The 21,908-nt window shown below is 35.4% G+C and overlaps 2 protein-coding genes across 4 annotated transcripts in view; both read left to right on the top strand.

Moving 5' to 3' along the window:
- The first annotated feature begins 210 nt into the window (after nt 1-210).
- On the top strand, nt 211-9,030 carry GJE1 (gap junction protein epsilon 1). The gene is given in 6 exon segments (XM_088794098.1): nt 211-253; nt 1,381-1,456; nt 1,458-1,518; nt 1,520-1,561; nt 2,043-2,142; nt 8,720-9,030. Coding segments are annotated over 6 exon segments (633 nt in total).
- A 9,242-nt stretch (nt 9,031-18,272) lies between these two features.
- VTA1 (vesicle trafficking 1) overlaps nt 18,273-21,908 on the top strand; it is a 56,748-nt gene continuing 53,112 nt past the window's right edge. Inside the window, exons 1-2 of one of the 3 annotated variants that reach the window (XM_019756639.3) lie at nt 18,293-18,430; nt 18,787-18,842. Coding sequence is in view for 1 of the 3 variants with exons in the window: in XM_019756638.3 (XP_019612197.1) it covers nt 18,319-18,430 (112 nt within the window). In the remaining 2 variants the exon portion in view is untranslated. Of the gene's footprint in view, nt 18,431-18,767; nt 18,843-21,908 lie in introns of all 3 variants that reach the window. The other 2 variants (XM_019756640.3, XM_019756638.3) reach the window with 2 other exon arrangements.

Genomic DNA, 21,908 nt, shown 5'->3' with positions numbered 1-21,908 from the left:
TGACAGTGTAAATCAAGGGTTTATTAGATTGACCACATGCCCTCAGCTTTTGTTTCTTTGTTTTCATTTTGTTTTGGAGAGGTAGAGAAGGTGACAGGCGCCCCAGAGATCTATGGGGGGGGGGGAAGACAAAAGAAGAGGGAGGGGAGAGAAATTTGCAGGGGGTCTAGAATTAACCTACAGGGATGCCAGGATAAAATCTCCTGAGACATGTCTCTAAATTACATCAAAAATTTCTATGAAAGATGTATAAGTATTATACAAACAACAACAGCAAAAAAAAATTTGAATGAGTTGTATCTGTGTATTTTAACCTGATTTGCATGACTGTTGATATGTTCTTCTACATATATATTAAGAATAATATGAGTATTAACCATGTACTTCAAAATATTCTGAATTTAAAACTATAACTAGAATAATTCAGGAAGTACTTTTAGCTGTTGACATTTTAAGTAACTCACGCTCAATTTGATTGTCATGCAGGGTCTCTGCCCCTGCTCCTTGAACAAGAACACAAAATATGGTGAGGCCAAAAAGGAACACCAACAGAGCCATAGATAGGGGAGTCATACCACCATATTCTCGATGGCGGCTGGTCGAGACACAAAAGCAAACATCCACCAGTACCCCAACAAGGGGTTTTCCTGTACCCCAGTCTACCTGGCTGCCGGGAAAGACACAGGAAGTAGGATCCACATGATCTGCAATCTGCCCTCCTCTTCTCTGCCCACCAACCCACCAACCACCCCCTAGCGTAGCCACGGCAGTTATATTAGTGGCTAATGGCTAACTGGTAACAGCTGATGGCCACCAGCCACAGTGGATGGCCGTCTGATTACAGCTGATGGCCGTCTAATAACGGAGCCAGCACCTTTCCACGTGAGGCCGAGCACCTGGAAATTGCTCTCTGGGACTCTGTCCCCACATTGATAAAGTAGAAAATAGACTGTAATGACAATTAAATAAATATTATTTGGTTGGTTAGTACTGCTATGAGTTTAATATTGGATTTGTTATCTTATTTTCCAAAAGAGATCCTAGATATTTTAAGATTCCCTTGAGTTTTATTGCAAAAGTATTACAGGGGTAGGGAATGTTCATTGAATTTAAAGCTTTTTACGTATTTCCAAAATTATACATTTGATTAGTAACGTGTTCCTATTTGACTGTTGCATTTTATATCTTCAGAGTGAAGAGGTGAGAAATCTCATAATACAGGATTTCCATTGAGCTTAATGATCTCTAAGGTTCTTTCTTGCCTCAAAACTTCATGAATCTTAAACTTTTTTAAATGTCATAATGAAAAAATCCTTTAAAATATCCTCCTTTAATGTTTGTTCTTAAACTTTTTTTTTTTTCTCCCTAAAATTGTAACAGTGAAGCCGCCAACTGTGATGGGTCAATCCCACACCCTTTTCTTTGGATGTCTCCGAATGTTGTTTTTTGGAGTGTTAGTTTGCAGTCTATGGGAATGAGGTTTTGCACTTCAGTTGTGATCCAGACAGCAGAGAAATAAAGCCTCTTCTGTTAAAAACAGTTCAGACCAATCACTCCACAAGTTTTTCTGGGTACACATAAAACTTATTCTACACCACATAAAATTCTTTTCTTTTTAAATGTAAAATGTTATGATAAGATGAAGAATACCTTAACAGGTATGATTTCCAGAATTATTACTTTTTTAAACCAGCTGTTTCTTTCAGGTAAGTTAGTTTGAGTCGGTTCCAACTTTCTTCCAATTCCAGTATTTTATTATCTGTTGCTGTTAGAATTATACTCCTGGCTTGTAATTAGAAAATAGAAATTGGGTAGGTACTTCATCATTATTAGTAACTGGTAGGTGATGATAGTAAAATATGACTACATTTTCACAATTAAATGAGATAAGTTCAACATCAGTACTTTTATGACATTATTTTTGTTATAAGACTTATGAAACTTAGAACTTTTAGCTTCTCTTCAAAATCAGTGATTTTTTTTAAGTGTATTTTTCGTTATATGTTGATTGATTTGACTAAGATATTTCTCACACACTTTAGGTGTTCTGGGCATTACAGCTAGTGATTGTCCTGGCTCCTGGAGGTAGTTTCCATCTTTATGCTGCATGTAAAAGCATCAACCAAGAGTGCATTCTTCAGTGTGACACGGCTGGGTTGGGAGAGAGAAGACCACTCCATCCCCAGCCCCCACCCTTTCTGGCCTGCCTAGGGCAGGGCAACTACAACCGTGGAGGCACTCCCAGGGATCAGCAGTAGGCAGCAAACGCAGCTCTGGGCTTTCAGCAGCTCAGAAATCTCCCGCCCGTCACACACACACACACACACACACACACACACACACACACGGAAGAAGTGCCCTAAGACTCAGGAGAACTGGACACAGGGCTATTGGTGCTACTCTCAGTGCGCATATGTGCAGGCAAGGGCAGAAACTGCAGTGACTTTGTAGAAACTACCATCCAGACCCCTCAGCCCCACTCATCTAAATCTGTAGTCCCAACGTCACTCTGGGCACCAGGTGACCGGCTCTGCCTGCACAATACACAGAGGACTCTTTGGTACAGCAGAGGACAACCTGTAGATTACTTGGTAGGCTTAAGCCAAGAATGGTACTGCTTTTTTTTGTTTTGTTTTGTTTTTCTTTTATATCTTTGATATCTTTGCCTGTGTTGAGTGTGAGTTGTCGGTTGTTTTTACATATGAAGGTATTTGATTTTTTCTTTGTTGTTGTTCTTGTTGTTGTTGTGCTTGGTGATTTGCTTTGTTCTGAAATTGCCCTACCAGGGCCCAGCTTAAGAGGCACAAGATTCAACATACCCAGAGGCCAACTCCAGACCAAACCAGAGTACTACCGGGCTTGACCTACAAGTGACACACCCAGAGGGAATTCTCTATAGGCACAAGAGTCCATAGAGGCCAAACCACATTTAAGTGGTGAACCCTCACGCAGCAGAATACCCTGGGGTGGGCAGAGCCAAGTCTCACAACTAGTCAGCATAGGAGCTAACCCAACCTATCACAAGCGAAAAGCAATTAAAGATCTTCTTTAACAGGACAATATACAAACACAAGAGTCAACTTTGGAGCACACACAGGGGAGAAGAAGGAAGTAGTGCAAGTCAATTATAAAGGACAAATACTACATAAGATAACCCAGCAAGAACTAAGAACTCTAGGGGATCTACCTAATACATCGAAGCAAACACAGAGAGTCAGCCAGAATGGGGAAACAAAGAAACATGTCCCAAATAAAAGAACAAAAGAAACCTCCAGAAATGGAACCGAATGAAACAGAGGTAACCAACATATCAGAGACAGAGTTCAGAACACTGATGATAAGAATGTTTAAGGAGCTTAGAGACGACATAAAGAAGGATGTAGAAATCATAATGAACAACCAGTTTGAACTGAAGAACACAAATACTGAAATAAAGAACACACTTGAAGCAATTAACAGCAGGTTAGATGAAGCAGAGGATCGAATCAGCGACTTAGAAGACAAGTTAGCAGAGATCACCCAAACAGAACAACAGAAAGAAAAAAGAATAAAAAACAATGAAGATGGTTTAAGAGACCTCTGGGATAACATCAAGCTCAACAACATGTGCATCATAGGAATACCAGGAAGGTGAAGAGAGGAAGCAAGGGATTGAGAACATATTTGAAATAATAATGTCTGAAAACTTCCCTAACCTGATGAAGGAAACCAACATACAACCCCAGAAAGTGCAGAGAGTTCCAACCAGGAGAAAACCAAACCAGTCCACACCAAGACACATTATAGTTAAAATGGCAAAGGTTAAAGACAAAGAGAGAATCCTAAAAGCAGCAAGAGAAAGACAGAGGGTTACAAACAAGGGAACTCCCATAAGACTATCAAATGACTTTTCTAAGAAACATTGAAGACCAGAAGGGAGTGGCAAGAGGTACTCAAAGTGATGGAAAACAAAGGCCTACAACCTAGATTGCTTTATCCAGCAAAGCTATCATTTAAAGTTGATGGAGAGATAAAGAGCTTCCCAGAAAAGAATAAGCTAAAGTAATTTATTACCACCAAGCCAGAAATACTAAAAGGACTTCTATAAATAGAAGAAAGATGAAAACAATCTAACAACAAATTTTAAAATGGCAATACCTATGTACCTATCAATAATCACTTTAAATGTAAATGGATTAAATGCTCCAATCAAGAGAAATAGGATGGCTGAGTGGATAAGAAAGCAAGACCCTTGTATATGCTGTATACAAAAGACTCACCTCAGATCAAAAGACACACACAGGCTGAAAGTGAAGGGTTGGAGTAAGATATTTCATGCAAATGGAAATGAGAAAAAAGCTGGAGTTGCAATACTTATATCTGACAAAATAGACTTTAAAATGAAGACCATATGAAAAGACAAAGATGGGCACTATATAATAATAAAGGGATCGATCCGAGAAGAGGACATAACCCTAGTAAACATCTATGCACCCAACATAGGAGCACCTAAATATATAAAACAGATAGTGACTCACATAAAGACAGAGATCAACAGTAACACTATCATAGTAGGGGACCTCAACACACCTCTGACAACAAGGGACAGGTCTTCCAGACAGAAAATCAATATGGAAACAACAGCCTTAAATGACACATTGGACCACTTGGATTTAATCGATATTTTCAGAGCACTTCACCCCAAAGCTGCAGAATACACGTTCTTCTCAAGCACACATGGAACATTTTCCAAGATAGACCATATGTTAGACCATATGTTAGATAAATGTAAGAAAATTGAAATCATACCAATTGTCTTCTCTGACCACAGTGCTATGAAACTAGAAATGAACTACAGGAAAAAAAACTGGAAGACATACCAATTCATGGAGGCTGAATAACATGTTACTAAATAATGAATGGGTCAACCAGGAAATCATTGAAGAAATCAGAAGATATCTCGAGACAAACGAAATGAAAACACGACGACCCAAAATATATGGGAAGCAGCGAAAGCAGTCCTAAGAGGGAAATTCATAGCATTGCAGGCCTACCTAAAGAAACAAGAAAAATCACTAATCAACAGTTTACCTTCACACTTAAGGGATCTGGAAAAAGAACAGCAAAATAAGCCCAAAGGGAGTACAAGGAAGGAGATAATAAAGATCAGAGCAGAAATAAATGAAATAGAAACCAGAAAAACAATACTAAAGATCAATGAATCCAAGAGTTGTTTCTTAGAGAAGATAAACAAAATCGACAAACCTTTATCCAGACTCATTTAAAAAAAGAGAGAGACGACCCAAATTAATAAAATCAGAAATGAAAGAGGAGAAGTGACAACACACACTGCAGAAATACAAAAAAATTTAAGAAATTACTATGAGCAACTATATGCCAACAGATTTGACAATCTGGAAGAAATGGACAATTTTCTAGAGGCATACAACCTTCCAAGGCTAACTCAAGAGGAAACAGAAAACCTGAATGGACTGATTACCACCAGGGAAATTGAATCAGTAATCAACAATCTCCCAACGAACAAAAGTCCTGGACCAGATGGCTTTACAGGTGAATTTTACAAAACGTTCCAAAAAGAATTATCACCTATTCTCCTCAAGCTCTTCCAAAAAATCCAGAAGGGGGGAAGGCTCCCAAACACTTTTTACAAAGCCACTATCACCCTTATCCCAAAATCAGACAAAGACACCACAAAAAAAGAAAACTACAGGCCGATATCTCTAATGAACATAGATGCAAAAATCCTCAACAAAATATTAGCGAACAGAATTCAGCAATACATTAAAAAGATCATACACCATGATCAAATGGGATTTATCCCTGGTATTCAAGGCTGGTTCAACATCTGCAAATCAATTAATGTGATACACCACATTAACAAAATGAAAAATAAAAATCACATGATCATATCAATAGATGCAGAAAAAGCATTTGATAAAATCCAGCAGCCATTTATGATAAAAACCCTTAAGAAAGTGGGAATAGAGGGATCATATCTCAACATAATAAAGGCCATATGTGATAAACCCACAGCTAACATCATACTCAATGGGGAAAAGCTAAAACCATTCCCCTTAAAATCATGAACAAGGCAAGGTTGCCCACTTTCTCCACTTCCATTCAACATAGTGCTGGAAGTTCTAGCCACAGCAATCAGACAAGAAAAAAGAAATAAAAGGCATCCAAATCAGTAAGGAGGAAGTAAAATTGTCATTATATGCAGATGACATGATACTATATAGAGAGAACCCTAAGGACTCCACCAAGAAACTATTAGAGCTAATAGATGAAGTTAGTAAAGTAGCAGGATACAAAATCAATATTCAGAAATCAGTTGCATTTGTATATACTAATAATAAAACATCAGAAGGGGAAATTAAAAAAACAATCCCATTTACAATTGCTTCAAAGACTACAAAAGACCTGGGAATAAATTTAACCAAAGTAAAAGATCTGTACTCAGAAAATTATAAGACCCTGAAGAAAGAAATGAAAGAAGATACAAATTGATGGAAACACATACCATGTTCATTCATAGGAAGAATTAATATAGTTAAAATGTCCATGCTGCCTAAGGCAGTATACATATTCATCGCATTCAACTACCAATGACGTTTTTCACAGAAATGGAACATATAATCCTAAAATTTATGTGGGACCATAAAAGACCCCGGATAGCCTCAGCAATTTTGAGAAATAAGAACAAAGTGGAAGGTATAACGATACCTGACATCAAATTGTACTACAAGGCTATAATAATCAAAACAGCATGGTACTGGCATAAAAACAGACACATAGATCAATGAAACAGAATAGAGAGTCCAGAGATAAATCCATGCCTATATGGCCATTTAATCTACGACAATGGAAGCAAGAATGTACGGTGGGGTAAAGACAGTCTATTCAATTAATGGTGCTGGGAAACCTGGACAGACACATGCAAAAAAAATTAAGCTGGACCACCTCCTTACACCATATACAAAAATAAATTAAAAATGGTTTAAAGACTTAAATGTAAGATCTGAAACCATAAAATTCCTAGAAGAAAATATAGGAAGAAACTTCACAGACACTACCCAGAGTAAGATTTTTACTGATATATCCCCTCGCGCGAGGGAAGTAAGAGAAAAAATAAACATGTGGGATGACATCAAACTAAAAAGATTTTTCACAGCAAAGGAAACCATCAATAAAACAAAAAGGGATCCTACTGAATGGGAAAAGATATTTGCCCATCATATATCTGATAATGGGTTAATATCACAAATTTATTAAAAAAACTCACTCAACTCCAAAAAAACAAACAACCCAATTAAAAAATGGGCAGAGGACATGAAGAGACATTTTTCTAAAACAACATACAGTTGGCAAACAGACATGAAAAAATGCTCAACCTCACTAACCATCAGAGAAATGCAAATAAAAACCACAATGAGATACCACCTCACCCCAGTCAAAATGGCTATCATCAATAAATCAACAAACAATAAGTGCTGGCAGGGATGTGGAGAAAAGGGAACGCTTGTGCACTGTTGGTGGGATTAAAGATTGGTGCAGCCACTATGGAAAACAGTATGGAGGTATCTCAAAAATCTGAAAATGGAACTACCTTATATTCCAGCAATTCCACTCCTAGGTATCTATCCGGAGAAATCCAAAACTCTAGTTCAAAAATCTTTATGCACTCCTATGTTTATTGCAACACTATCACAATAGCTAAGACATGGAAACAACTGAAATGCCCATCGGTAGATGACTGGATTAAGAAACTGTGATACATTTATACAATGGAGTATTATGCAGCCATAAAGAAGAAATAAATCTTACCATTTGCAACAACATGAATGGACCTAGAGAACATTATATTAAGTGAAATAAGTCAGACACTTATTCTGACTTAGAAAGAGAAAGACAAATACCATATGATCTCACTTATATGTGGAATCTAAAGAAAAGAATAAGTGAATGCACTAATCAGAAATGGTTTTGGAGACATAGAGGAAAAACTGAGGGTTCCTAGATGGTAGGGGGGTGGGGATAAGGGGAAGGTGAGGGGATTAGAAAACAGTCAGTAACCACAAGATTGCCACGGGGTTTTGGAAATTAATTGGGGGAATGTAATCAATAAAGTTGTAAAGATTTTGTAGGGGGAAAAAAAAAAAATATATATATATATATATATATATATATATGTATATGTGTGCATATATATATATATATATATATATATATATATATATATATATTTATATACGAATTGAGGGTAGGTGTTCAAAATTATGTCTGAATACCAGTGAAGAGAAAGGTATAGGTGTGGTTGTTGGTTGGGAGAATATGAAAAGTAGCAGTAGACTAGGTAAGACATAATGGTATCTTGGAATGTGATGGTAGTAATGAAGAGAAGGGTATAGATTTGGGAGTTATTTGGTAAATAAATTTGACAGGACTCAGTGATAGATTGGATATGTGGGTTAAGGGAGAAGAAGATGCCAAGGAAAATTCTTTGGATTCTGACTTGCATAAATGGATTGGACCGTGGAGCCATTGGCATGAGACCAGAAGAATAGGTTAAGTCATTCAGTTCTCGTAGTTTTTCTTTGGATCACAAGGACACTGTTCTTTCAATGTTAAATGACAAACTGATTACATGTTCTTTCCATTTGTAACAAAATTTTCCATTTTCCATTGTAAACATTTATACAAGCGAAAAAAAATAAAGAATGCATTCTTCAAAAGCCTAGCTATACTGTGATTTATATCCTCTCCATTTTATTAAGTATTAGTCTAGAGGTGATAGCATTTTGGCTTCAGATTCACCTCTTTGGTTTCCAAGTAAAGCCACTCTACCTGTGTGATACTGGATCTCTTGGCAAAAAATTTACTATTATAAAGTGTATGGGGCCAGAATACCTTGAGAAGATCATTTTTCTCCTTGCAATGTATACATTTACTGTAATTACAATGGTATTATGTGTTGCTGAGTTTTTTGAGATCATATTTAGAAGATTATGCTTTCTAGTGAAGCAGTGACCAAAAGGTTTATCATCTACTGTCATGTCAAAGTTATTTATCAATCATTTTTCTTTAGTTTTATCTTATTCAATGAGTATCTCAACTTCAAACATAAATGTCTATTATTTAAATTTACCTCACTGTGTCTGAAATTTATGTCTAATATAAAATATTCTTGAACAAACATTTCATTTTTTAAAAATCTGTCATGCATTAGAAAATAAACATAGAACTAATGTTAGCTCATGTTTAAATAATACTTTCACGGAATACTTAATTGATCACATACAACATCTTAATTGATCACAGTATTTTGTGACCAGAGAAACTTTTATTATCTCTTTTATATAGAATGGAAAATTGAGGCTCAGGGAGATTAATATATGGGCCTAAAGACATGCAACCAGACTAGAATCTAAATCTCCTTATTATAAAGCCATTGCCCTGTCCACTGAACCATGCAGCTTAAAATTTGAGGATGTAATTATATTTGCAGCCATCTAAAGTACAACTTAATTAAGCACAAAAGTTGTAAATTAATTATTAAAAGAGTCATTCTATCGTTTGATCACTAACTTAAAGAAATGAAGCAATTACATTTTTAATATTATACCTACTGTTTCTTAAAATTTTTAATATTAAGTGCTATGGTAATATTGCCACAAAGTAAATAAAAAATGCTATGGAAAATGTTGCCTGAAGTTTTCTTGTTAAAAAATAAAAACCTCTGTGCTCATAGATATCCTATAACTACAGCTTTTACATTCAAAATTGTTATAATGGAAAAATTATGTTTATATTGAGTTAGACTTTCTAAATAGCTATAAAATTACTTCAAAGGCAATTTTATATCAATTCAGCGCATTTCATTTTATCTGCCTGCCTTGCCAATAATCATCTTCATTTGATGTCATTTAAAATCTTTATGTATGACTGCCTTATACTGGTGCCTTATTAGGGAAATAAGTAGAGTCAGTCAGATATTGAAGTTTCCAATTTTTTCTTCAGTATTATTCAGCTTATGTTTGCTATCATGAATTTCCAGATTTAGGATTTCTAAATCGTTGAAGCTTTCTCCACATAAATGCACAGGAGAAAATCCAACTTACCTTCATTCAATAAATAGCTGCTGCATATCTATTATTTACCATGTACTGCATTAAGAGTTCATATAAAGGATAACTAAAGTTTAGTACCTTTATGAGATTATATTCCATTGGGTGGTTCAGCAGCTAAGAGGGTGGGGGCTGCCCATCCTGAGGGAAGGTATATTTATTCACTATCTTTGTTTAGAATCACTGGCCCTTAGTGCTAATAAACATCAACAATGTTTAGTCTGTTTTATTCTTATTTTTAAATTTCCTATGTATAATACACCCTTTATTGCCTCCTCTCATCAATCATCCCACATACACATATTTCTTCATCATGGATCATGTTTTCCTGTACCTTTGGAAGGCTGGTAATTTTTTATTGGATGCCAAACTGTGTGTTTTACCTTGTTGGATGCTGAATATTTTTGTCTTCCCACAAAGATTCTTAAATTTTATTCTGGGTACAGTTAAGTTACTTGGAAACTTGGGTCCTCTGTGCTTCCTTTTAAGCTTTATTATATGAGACCAATGTAGCCCTCACTGAAGGGCTAATTTTGCCACATTACTAAAGCAAAGCTTTTCTCAGTTCTCAATCAGATGCCCCTTTGATACTTCGGAAATATTACTTTTCCACCATTCTCACCATCTTAAATTCCATCCACAAGCTGGTAGACTCACTGTTTTAGTGCATTTGGGTTGCTATAACAAAATACCTAGAGGGTGGCTTATAAATAGAAGAAATTTATTTCTCAGTTCTGGAGGGTGGAACTCTGAGATCAAGGTGATACCATGGTCAAGTTTTTGTGAGTATTCTCTTTTGGGTCACTCACTTGTCATTTTATCCTCACATGGTAGAAAGAAGGTGAGAAAGCTCTCTGGAGTCACTTCTATAAGGACACTAATTTCGTTCACAAGAGCTCCACCTCATAACTTAATCACCCCCCTAAAAGTCCCACCTCTGAATGCCATCATATCGAGGGTTAGGATTTTGAAAGTTGAATTTTGAAGGACACAATCATTCAGTGCATTGCACTCACAGTTGCCACATAAATTGCTGTAGCTACAGGAAGGAAGTCTTTGCTGCACCCAAGGAAAGAAGGGAGAAAGAGCAAAAGGGAATTCTCCTGGTTTGCCTTTCTGAAATTTTTTCAGAGAAGATAATTTCTTCAAAAAATCCACAAGACTGTCTCTTAATTTCATTGTCCATTCACTGATGAACATTTTGACTTATTCTGATTCATCTTTTAAGAATACTGTCAAAGTACACCGGTGGCTGCTGGGAACAGCAATTATTTTCAGTCCTCTGTGAATCTTAGGTATTGTTCCTTTTAATCCTTTCAGGCAGTTTTTTGCCTAGAAAGATGTTTAAGATGTTACATTGAATAGGACTCAGTTGAAGACCCTTTGCAGATCTCTGGAGCTCTCTTACTTTGTAGCTCTTCCCTCTACTGTAGTCTGCCCTGCAAAAGCTAACCTCCTTGGCCTCCCTGGACATTATCTCCTCAACTGATAGGAGGAAGGATGGTATTTCTAAGTCACTAAAGGTAACCTGTTTACTTCTGCTTCTTTCAAGTAAACAGTACATATTATTATGTTTAAAGATACAGATAGGGTGCAAGAGTTGGTTTGGAAAATCTTTTTAATGACTTACTGATGTACTATTTTATGATTTCATTTCATTAGTAACTATATCAGGATTATTAGTACACAGCTATACACTCCTGGATAGTTAATGCTATATAACTATAGTATTCATAAAGTAAAAATATTTCTATTTTAAAATATAAAAACTGATCTTCCTAACCAAAATGCAAGTGTAGTAAAAATTAATAACAATGTCAGAACTAGACAAGTATCTAACCATTTGAAAACTATATTTAAACTTATTTCATAAAATGCTCTTAGATCAAATAAGGTCATTTAACTGAAATTTTTCAGTGTATTTATAAATGAACAGTAAGAATGCTACATATTAAAACCCATGAGACATGACCAAATATGTAGTGCACAGAAAATTGATGGCTGAATATACATTTATTATTAAAAAGAAATAACAGATGTAAATAAAAAAGCAAACTATAAGAACTAAAAAAAAGCAAAAATAATTTAATAAAGATAAAAGCATAAAGTAATAAATTAGAAACCAAACATACAACGATAAATTCAAAATGGTTCTTGAAAATAACAGTCAAATAGAAAAATCTGGCAAAACAAATCAAGTTTGGAAGTACAGGATTGTAAGATTCTTATACGTGTATATTATCACTTGAAGTATATTATGATAATTTATAGATGTATACTATAAAATATGACAACCAGTATAACAAAACAACAAAATTTAGACTAATAAGCCAACGAAGGAAATTAAATGGAATTACAAAACATTCAATTAATCCAAAAGATGGCAGAAAAGAGAAAAAGAGGACAAAAAAGACGGGACAAATCGAAACAATAACAAAGTAGTACACCTAAACCTTAAAATATCAATAGTTACAATAAATATTAAAGGTCTTATCACTACAAACAAAAGCAGATTGTTTGAATGCAGTTTTTAAAAGGCCAGGTGCAATTATTAACAAGAAACTCACTTTAAATATTTTAAATATTTAAAGCTTTAATATTTCAAACATTTAAACATTTTTAGAAATAGATAATAAGAAAAAATGGGAAGAGATATAGCATACAAACAGTAAGTATCAGAGCTGAATTGGCCATATTAACATGAGGAAACTCCAGTAAAATTCAGGGCAAGAAGTAATGACAGAGATAAGAGAGATATTTCATAATGATTAAAGTATAATTTCATCAGGAAGCCTAATAGTTATAAATGTGTATGCCACCAGTTACAGAGCATCAAAATACATGAAGCAAAAATGATAAAATTGAAAAGAGAAATCCAGTTATAATTAAAGGTTTCAACACTCCTCTCTCTGTAAGCAATTGACAAAATAGACAAAACATCAGAAGGGATATGGAGGACTTAAACATTATTAATAATTGATTTGAACTAATTGATATTTAGAGAATACTCCATCAAACATCAGCAGAATACACGTTTTCTTCACGTGCAAGTGGGGCATTCACCAAGACAGACCATTGGTGGGACATAAGAAAATTTCAAGGAATGAAATCATACAAAGTATATTAGCTGCTCACAATGGAATTAACAGAAATTAATAAAAATGAGATATCAGGAGTATTCCCAAATATTTGAGAAACTAACAGTGCAGATTTATCAACCCATGGATCAAAGAAGAAATTACATGGAAATTTTTTAAACACTTTAAACAAATGATAGTATAAATACAATCTATCAAAATTTGTGGAAGGTGCTAGAAGAGTGCTTGCAGAATACTATTAAATGTTCTAAATTCTATGTTTTAAAAAAAGAAAGTCATAAAATGATTTAAGCTTCTCACCTAAGAAATGATGAAAAGGACAATATAAATACAAATTAAACGGGAGGGAAATAAAAGAGCACAAAACAGTGAAATAAGAAACTGAAAGACAATAGAGAAAAAAATCAATAAAACAAAAGACTGGTTCTTTGAAAAGATTAGTAAAACTGATAAATTTATCATTAGATAGATTGAGATAATAAGGGGAAAATGAAATTTATCCAAATGATGAATGGAAAAAAAAAAATGGACATCACAACAGAACATTTAAGTGATTACAAGGAAACATCATGAACAATGTTATGCCAATAAGTGTGATTTTTAGCTAACATGAACAAAGTACTTTAGCTAAAATGAACAAAGCACATATTACCAAAAATTTACTCAACAATAAAAAAATAAATATCCTTATACTTATTAAAGAAATTAAATTTAAAATCAAGGCCTTTCCACAAAGAAAATGCCTGGCCCAAATAGCTTCCCTGATGAATTTCATCAAATATTTTAGGAAGAAATAATAGTCCACAATCTCTTTCAGGAATCAGGAGGGAATACTTGCCATTTCATTTAATGAAGCCAGAATAACCTTGATATCAAAACATTTTAGCAAAAATATATTAGTAATTATAATCCAGAAATATAGATACAGATATAGACATAGACATAGATATAAATATATAGATAATACATCGTATACAAGAGGGTTTTATCTGAGAAATGAAAGGTTGTTTTAATATTAGAAAAACAGCTAATGTAATTTAACTCGATCAAAGGAATTAAGGAGAAAACTCACATAATCATCTTAATAGAATCAGATAAAAGTATCTGATTAAATTTAACACCTGTTAATGATGAAACAAAGAAAAAGGAAACCTCTCATTATAAAAGGGAACTATGTAAAATTGATGAAAAGCATCTAAGAAAATCTACAGGAAACATCCCACTTAATAGTGAAAGAATGAACAATTTCTTCTATAATCAGGGAAAAATGCAAGGATGTCTACTTTTATTCTGTTTAACAGTGAACTGGAGATCAATAAGATCAAGAAAAAAATATATATTTTTTGAGTATATATTTGTTTAATAAATATTACAAGGCAAAAAAAGAAAAGATACAGATTGGAAATAAAGTAATATTGTTTTTACTCACAGACATGATCATATACATAGAACATTCTAAAGGATATACAAAAATCTACTAAATAATTAAATTTAGGAAGGTTAATATTTCTGTAGAGTAACAAAATGAAATTTAAATTTTAAAAAGTCATTTGAAATAATATTCAAAAACATGAAACACATAGAAATAGATTTTATAATAGATGTGCTAGACCTGTGCAATGAAACAAAACAATGCTGAAAGAAATTAAACATTCTTTAAATAAGTGGAACAATAAACTACATTCATGATTTAGAAGACTTAAATTTTTATAATTACAAATCGGTCTGTAGATCCCATACAATTCCAGTCAAAATCCAGCAATCATTTTAGAAATTAACAAGGAGCTTTAAAAACGTACCTGAATATAGAAAAAAACTAAAATTGCCAACACATTTTTGAAAAAACAAAATAAAAGTAAAGGACTTCCACTACATACTCTCATGACTTACTATAAAGGTACAATAATCAAAACAGTGTGGGATTTGCATGAGGATAGGTATATTGATTTACAGGAATAATGGACTAAAAATACTTCTACACGTATATAGTTTTTTTTTAATATTCACCAACATAATTTAATGGTGCCAGAACAATCAAATAGCTATGTTGAAAAAATGAAATGCAAATTTTACCTCCATCCCTGTTCCAACCATGGATGTGTTAACGGGCCTCGCTTAGTCATTGGGGTCTTCTCTTATACTCTTCTGCAGGAACTTTTAAGGAAAAAACCTTTATTTTAGGGGATGATAAAAAAAAAATAGAATGGAAGTCTCATAATATCAGAAGCCAAATTTCCTACCATATGCAATGTACCCAAAAGATACAGTGATAGCTGTATAGTACTCTGATTACATTGGTCGAGCCCTGCCATTTGCCGTCAAAATAGATGTAACCGCAACTGGAACAGAAAGTTTTCCTGTGAGAGATGATCACACATACACTGGAGTCCAGTGAGTGGTGCAAACAAACATTTAACTTTTTCCATCAAAACACCTGTCTGTTCTCATCTTTCTCCATTTTCTTCTTCCTGTGGTTGCCCCTACTTCCTATATCTGCCCTTCTCTCATTGGTCAAGATTCTAGCCCCATCCTGGAGGGTGATGTTAAATCCTTTAGCAATTGATCAGAACTGGATGGAGGAGAGTTTGGGTCCTTCTTCATAGTAAACTATCAAAGTAAATTCTTCATTGCAAAACGCCAACAAGAAAAACCAATTTCCGGTTGTTCATATTTACTTTGATTCATGGCATAATTTCAATGTCCTGTTATGCTAACAGTATTTCTATTACTTTTCTCCCTCACATCAATCACTGTCTACTGAAGGGATTAAGGTATTTAGAAAGAAAAGAGCATGCATTCGCAGATTAAGTAAAATCCAATTGTAACCATTTCACTTACTTGGATATTTTGCCCCTCCTCTCCTAGAATATATCAAGGGACCTTGAGCAGCCTCTATTCCTGAAGGAGGAGATCAGGAAAATAGCAGAAAAGTGCAGCTTTCATCAGAAAGACAAAACACAAGAATATATACTGGTGTAGAGAGACATTAAAGTCAAGTAGTAATGGTTAGGTTCACAGGCTCTAAAAGCAAAGTACCTGGATATTACTAATGTTGAAAACTCATACTTACTGGCTGTGATCTGGGACAAGTTACATAAATTCTGTGTCTCATTTTTCTCATCTGTGAAATAATGAAAATGAAACTATTATCTTCCTCATAGGGTTGTGATAAAGACTAAATAAGTTGATGTAAAGTGCCTAGAAACATGCATGATACATAGTAAATGCTAGCTAGTTATCATTATTTTTTGTGGCAGAGGGGAGGTGAAAGAATTCCTATTTGGTGGCCTTAATCTTAATTGCAGGAAGTACAGTCTTTGACCAAGGCAATCAGGGCAGAAGGTCTGGCTTGAAGAGAATAGGGAAGGCTTGAAACATCAGCTGCACAACCCTAGACATGCCATTAAAATTTCGTCAAGGCCTTCAAAATACTGATATTTAGGATCCAACCCAGAACAATGAAATCTGAATGCCTGGTGGTGGGACCTAGATATGACTCTTTTAGAAAAACTTCTGAGGTGATCTTTAAGGACAACCACAAGTGGGAATCAAGAAGTAATATAATAAAATAAATAAATAAATAAATAAAATAAAATAAAAAAATTAAAAAAAATTAAAAAAAAGAAGTAATATAAAGAGAATAAATGAGAAGTCATAAGGACAGAGAAAAGGCATTTATGGTTATCCCACTCTGCTTTGCTTCATTAATTTTTCTATCAATCCAGCAACTTCTGATCGGAAAGTCAAGATAGTGGGAGTAAGAGAAAGAAACAGTAATGCTGTTGTCTATTTTGGCTACTGTAACAAAATGTCACAAACTGGGTTGCTTATAAACAACAATCACTTCCCAAAGGCCCCACCTCCTCCTAATACCATCACATTGGGTTTTGACATATGAATTTGTGCAGGAGACAAATATTCAGTCTATAGCAAACACATCCTTGAGAGGTAGTAAACAAGTTGCTGAGATTGGGGAGAATACAGAACTCAGTTTTTTGCTTGGTAAAAAAAAGCCAGACCCAGAGTAAGATAATGGACTCTGCAAACAGACAAAGAATGTGCAGTGGGGGTTATATAAAGACCAAGAACAGCGTCTGCAGGGATTGGGGGTCGGGTTTAGTGTTGAGTAGAGAGTAGTAGACAGAGGAAATTTTCAGAGCTTGAGATCTTGTTTCTTGGAAATAATGTGATTTCAATAAAAACTGGTTTGAAGATGAACGCTCCAATCTGGGGACTGAGACAAAATAAATAATGAAGGTTAATCGAGGACGTAAGTAAAGTAAAAGATGATAGTATGGGAAGGAGAGGAAAGAAAAAGAATTGAAGTTATTGATGGTACAAGGAAAAGTTGATGCCTCCAATGGTATGAGTCAGTAGCATTGAGCAAGAAGTATACCAGAACACCTTCTCTGAGCATTGACAAGATAATGCATGTCAAAATACTTTGTAAATGGTTCATCACTCTCCAAAAATAAATGATCTACGAATTATTCATTCACTAAAGTATACACTATCCAGTTCTGAAAGTTCAATTTTCTTTAAGTTGAAAAAAATGATCAGTTTATCTAATGTGTGAATATAGAAGAATGTAATTTAATAAGTTTAAATGCAACATCTCTCATTTTACACAAGAATTGAATTTACAGTTACTAAGATCCGAAAAGTTACTATGGATGCCATTAATACAATCTGAGGAACCGGAAGCGATAATTCCTGAATGATGACAAAGGCAATTCAGGTCTTTATCCTTTTTCCCAATCAACAAACATTATTTTCTTCTTGTTTTTCCCTTTCTGTCCTTCCTTTTGCACAAAAGCGGGGCGGGGAAGGGGGGTGACCCACAGAACAAAAATGTAAAACAAAACAAAAACTCTCCCTTCACATCAGCAGAGAGCGCTGGTGTTGCTCAGCCTTTAACTGCCAGGAGCCAAGCGCGCTGAGGTTGTTCCAGCGGGAATCTGTAGTTGGCTGGCTGTCGCTAAGCAACAAGAAAGTGGGCGGGATTTGCCTTGCGTGCTCGTGCGCGTGACCTCTCGGCGGAAGCGGAAGTGCCGGTGGCGCGCGACTAGGAAGTGGTGAGTCTTGGAGTAGCGATGGCTACGCTTGCCCCGCTGCCTCCGCTACCCCCGCAGTTTAAGAGCATACAGCATCATCTGAGGACGGCTCAGGAACATGACAAGCGGGACCCTGTTGTGGCCTATTACTGTGAGTCTTTCCGAGTCTCTGCGCCCCCCCTTACCTTCTGGGCCCCACATACTCTTCTGTGGTTCTTGGGGCAGGCCTTGCCCCCCTGACTTTAGACCTGAGCTCTGACCTCTGGCCCGCCCTGGGAACAGAGTGGGGCCCCGCCCTCCTCTGGGATCCCGACCTTCTCTCTGAGCCTCGCAGGTCCCAGAAAGCCAAAACTTGAAAAGCATGATGGTGTCCACTGCCTCTTTTGTGCTTTAATATTCCTAAATTGATACATGGGCTCAAGAACTCAGAAACACACTGCCCTAAGGTGTTTTTTTGTTTGTTTGTTTCTTCTGTGTGTACACACAAGAGCCTCTTGTCTCCACCAGAGAATCCTGAAAATAACCTGAGTAGTTTGAGTAATTGAGTTGCAGCTAAATCGAAGGTGAGTGCCCCAAAGACAGTAGTGATGTGGACAAAAGAATACAGACTAATTGTAAACATAGTCTTATGCAGGTTAATTATGACCAATGCAAGCCAGTTGAACAACTCATAAGTGGCTAAATGGAGAGCATCTGCTACAAAACAAGCATTTGAATTTGACTTCCCATGCCTGCATCCAAACTGCTCTCCCACCAGTGAAAATTTTTAGTCTGACTTAAGTAATAGTTGGGGTTGAGGCATTTGGTAGCAGTATTCTCACTTGTGATACATGCAATCTACAGTTGATGGAAAACAGGGATTGAATTTTTTTCAAACTTTTTTCCTTTGTGGTAAAGAGAGTACTTCCAGTAATGTTATGTCAACTCTATTTTATATTCCATACTCTAACTTTACTGCAAATAAGTAACCGGGAAACTATAAATCTTTTGAAAAGGATTTTTAGAGTTAAGCTCAATATAATTTGTCATCTGTTGTGAATGTTACAAGGTTAGCTAAAATCTGGTCCACCATCATCTCTGCCATATTCCAGGTGTACCCATTTTCTTTCCTCATATGTGCAAGGCCCTTTCAAACCTCCGGGTTCTTCACCTTGGAAGTTTTACCTTTTTACTCCACTTAGCAAATTCCTCATGATTTACAATGTAACTCAAATGCCACCACTTCTGTAGTCAGTAAGTTGATTCTTCTCCCGGCTTTACTTCATTTTGTTCAAATCTTACAGCATTTTTTCTATTATACTTGTTCTTCAGGTTCTTCAAGCAAGGGCCATTAATCGTTCCTTCCGCATGTATTCATTGAGTTTCTTCCTATATCAAGCATTACCAGGCACTGTGGCTACAGTCCCTGCATTCGTGGAGCTTACATATAATGGAGTGGGAGATTGAGCAATAAAAATAAGTACATTATATAGAATCTTTAGAAGGTTATGGAGAAAAAAATAAAGCAGGGAAAAAGAATAGGGGTAACAGGAGTAAGGGAGTGAATAGGGGATTTCACTTTCAATGTGGTCTGGGAACCAGTTCACTGTGTTCACATGTGAGCAGACATGAGTGAAAAGCGAGGGAAGTATTCGAGGAAAGTATTCATCTGGATAAGTATTCTCTCTCCTCCATAGAGGGAATAACAAAACGAAGTCCTGAGGCAAGGGGGTGCTTGGACGATCAAGGAGGCCATTGTCACTGGAGTGGTTAGATAGAGGAGAAAAATGATATGATAGGGACAAAGAGGTGTCATCTCTTGTAACAATGAAATAGAAACCCTTGTTCCTGTCTAAAACTAATCCCTATTCATGAGCTCTATATTGTGTACCCTTGTGAATATCCAAGGACCCTTTATTTCCTGTGGCATTATCCTGCTATTTCTTTCGAAGTTTGCCCTAGTTTCCTTTATTTAAAAAAGAAAAAAGAAGCTGTCACTATGATATTCTCTAAAGTTGTTTTCCTGTCTGCTTAACCTCAAAGATAAGCTTGAAATATTTGTCTGTAGTTGTCTTTACATCATTATTTCATGCATCCTTTTCAGTTCATTGCAGTCTGATTTTCATGCCTATTATTTCACTGAAACTTCTCTCAGCAGGGTCATGAACATTTTTATTGTTAAATCCAGATGGCACTTAAAAATATTTTTGTTTTGAAACATATGCATATTAAAGAACATATATAATGTGTGTAAAGTTTATTGAATAATAAAATGAGGCCTAATGTACCCACCATATTTGATGTTATTAGACTTTTTAAGTTTTGCCAATCTGGTGGGCATGAAATGGTGTCTCAGTGGAGCAAAATTTGCAATTCACTGAGTCTTAATGAGGTTGAGCGTCTTTTCATATGTTAATTAACCATTTGTGATTCCCTTTCCAGATACCTATATTGCTTTTGACCATTTTTCTATTTCACCATTTGTTTTTTCTTAATAATCTAGATACTAATTCTTTGTTATGTGCATTACAAATGCCTTCTCCAAGTTCATAGTTTCATTTTTCACTTTATTTATGAAGTCCTTTGGTGTTTAAAAGTTATTAATTTTAAAATATGGCCTGTTTATTAATCTCTTCCTTATGATTTGTATTCTGATTTTCTAGGCCTAGGTTTCCATTTGTACATGTAGTACCTTGTTTGGGATTTTGAATATTGCTTCTCTGTTATCTCTATTCTCTACTGAAATTTTGGTTAGACATGTGTTGTACTTTTCTCCTTTATTTCTTTGTCTCAGTGCTTTCATAGTCAGCGTCCCTTTGTCTCTCTGAGTTTCATTTGGTGTAATTTCTTTTGATCTGTGTTTACCTCCATTTAGATATCATGTTGTATAACCTATTTTTAGAGTTTCTGCTTTCATTTTTTATTTCTAGATGTTCTGGGGTTTGATTTGTTTGTTTTGTTTTCAAATTGGCATAGACATTTCTGATAGTGTTTTATTACCATATTTTTTAAAATACTAATTTCTGTAAATGTTTTTTAAAATTTATACTTTTATTTGCTGTCTGGTAATTTCTTTAACTGCTGTATTTGTGGGTCTGATTCTTCTGTTCAACAGAACACTGCTCATGGTGACTTCTTTCCTTGTAATTTGTACTTCAGACATACCAAGCCAGTGCTCTTTGAACTTTGGTATGCAAGTTGTGCTACAGGAATCATTTTCCCTAGTCTCAATTTCCATATGTTTCTTTCCTTGTCACGGTAGCAAAGTAGTATGCTGCTTCTCTTTTCCTACATTATGTTCACAATTGCTCTTCTAGTTTACAGAAAAAGGGCATACTCTCATCCATCATGAATATTTTTACTGTGTGTTGCCCTGGGAAAGTAGGTAGGAAACCTCCAGGGTGTCCGGAAAAAAGGCGCAATTCACATGACTAGTGTTAGTGAAGCCTCCATTGATTAAGGTATCAGGTAGAGCTTCCTGTCTTTCCCTGTCTTATATGGACAAAAATCAATGAGAGCAAAGAATAAGCCTTTATTCAAAACGCTGGGCATGAGAAAGGATGTCAAAGGAACATTCTCATTTGGGGAAGGAGGGTAGTGGTAGTACATTTTATAAGGGGGATGGAGGAGTCACCTGGAGTTTGTCTCCT

This window comes from Rhinolophus sinicus, chromosome 2, assembly GCF_057876585.1.
Source record: "Rhinolophus sinicus isolate RSI-liver-muscle chromosome 2, RSI-T2T, whole genome shotgun sequence".
Classification (NCBI taxonomy): Eukaryota; Metazoa; Chordata; class Mammalia; order Chiroptera; family Rhinolophidae; genus Rhinolophus; species Rhinolophus sinicus.
Note: the sequence above shows the minus strand (reverse complement) of the source record. Positions and strands in the feature narration are given on the sequence as shown.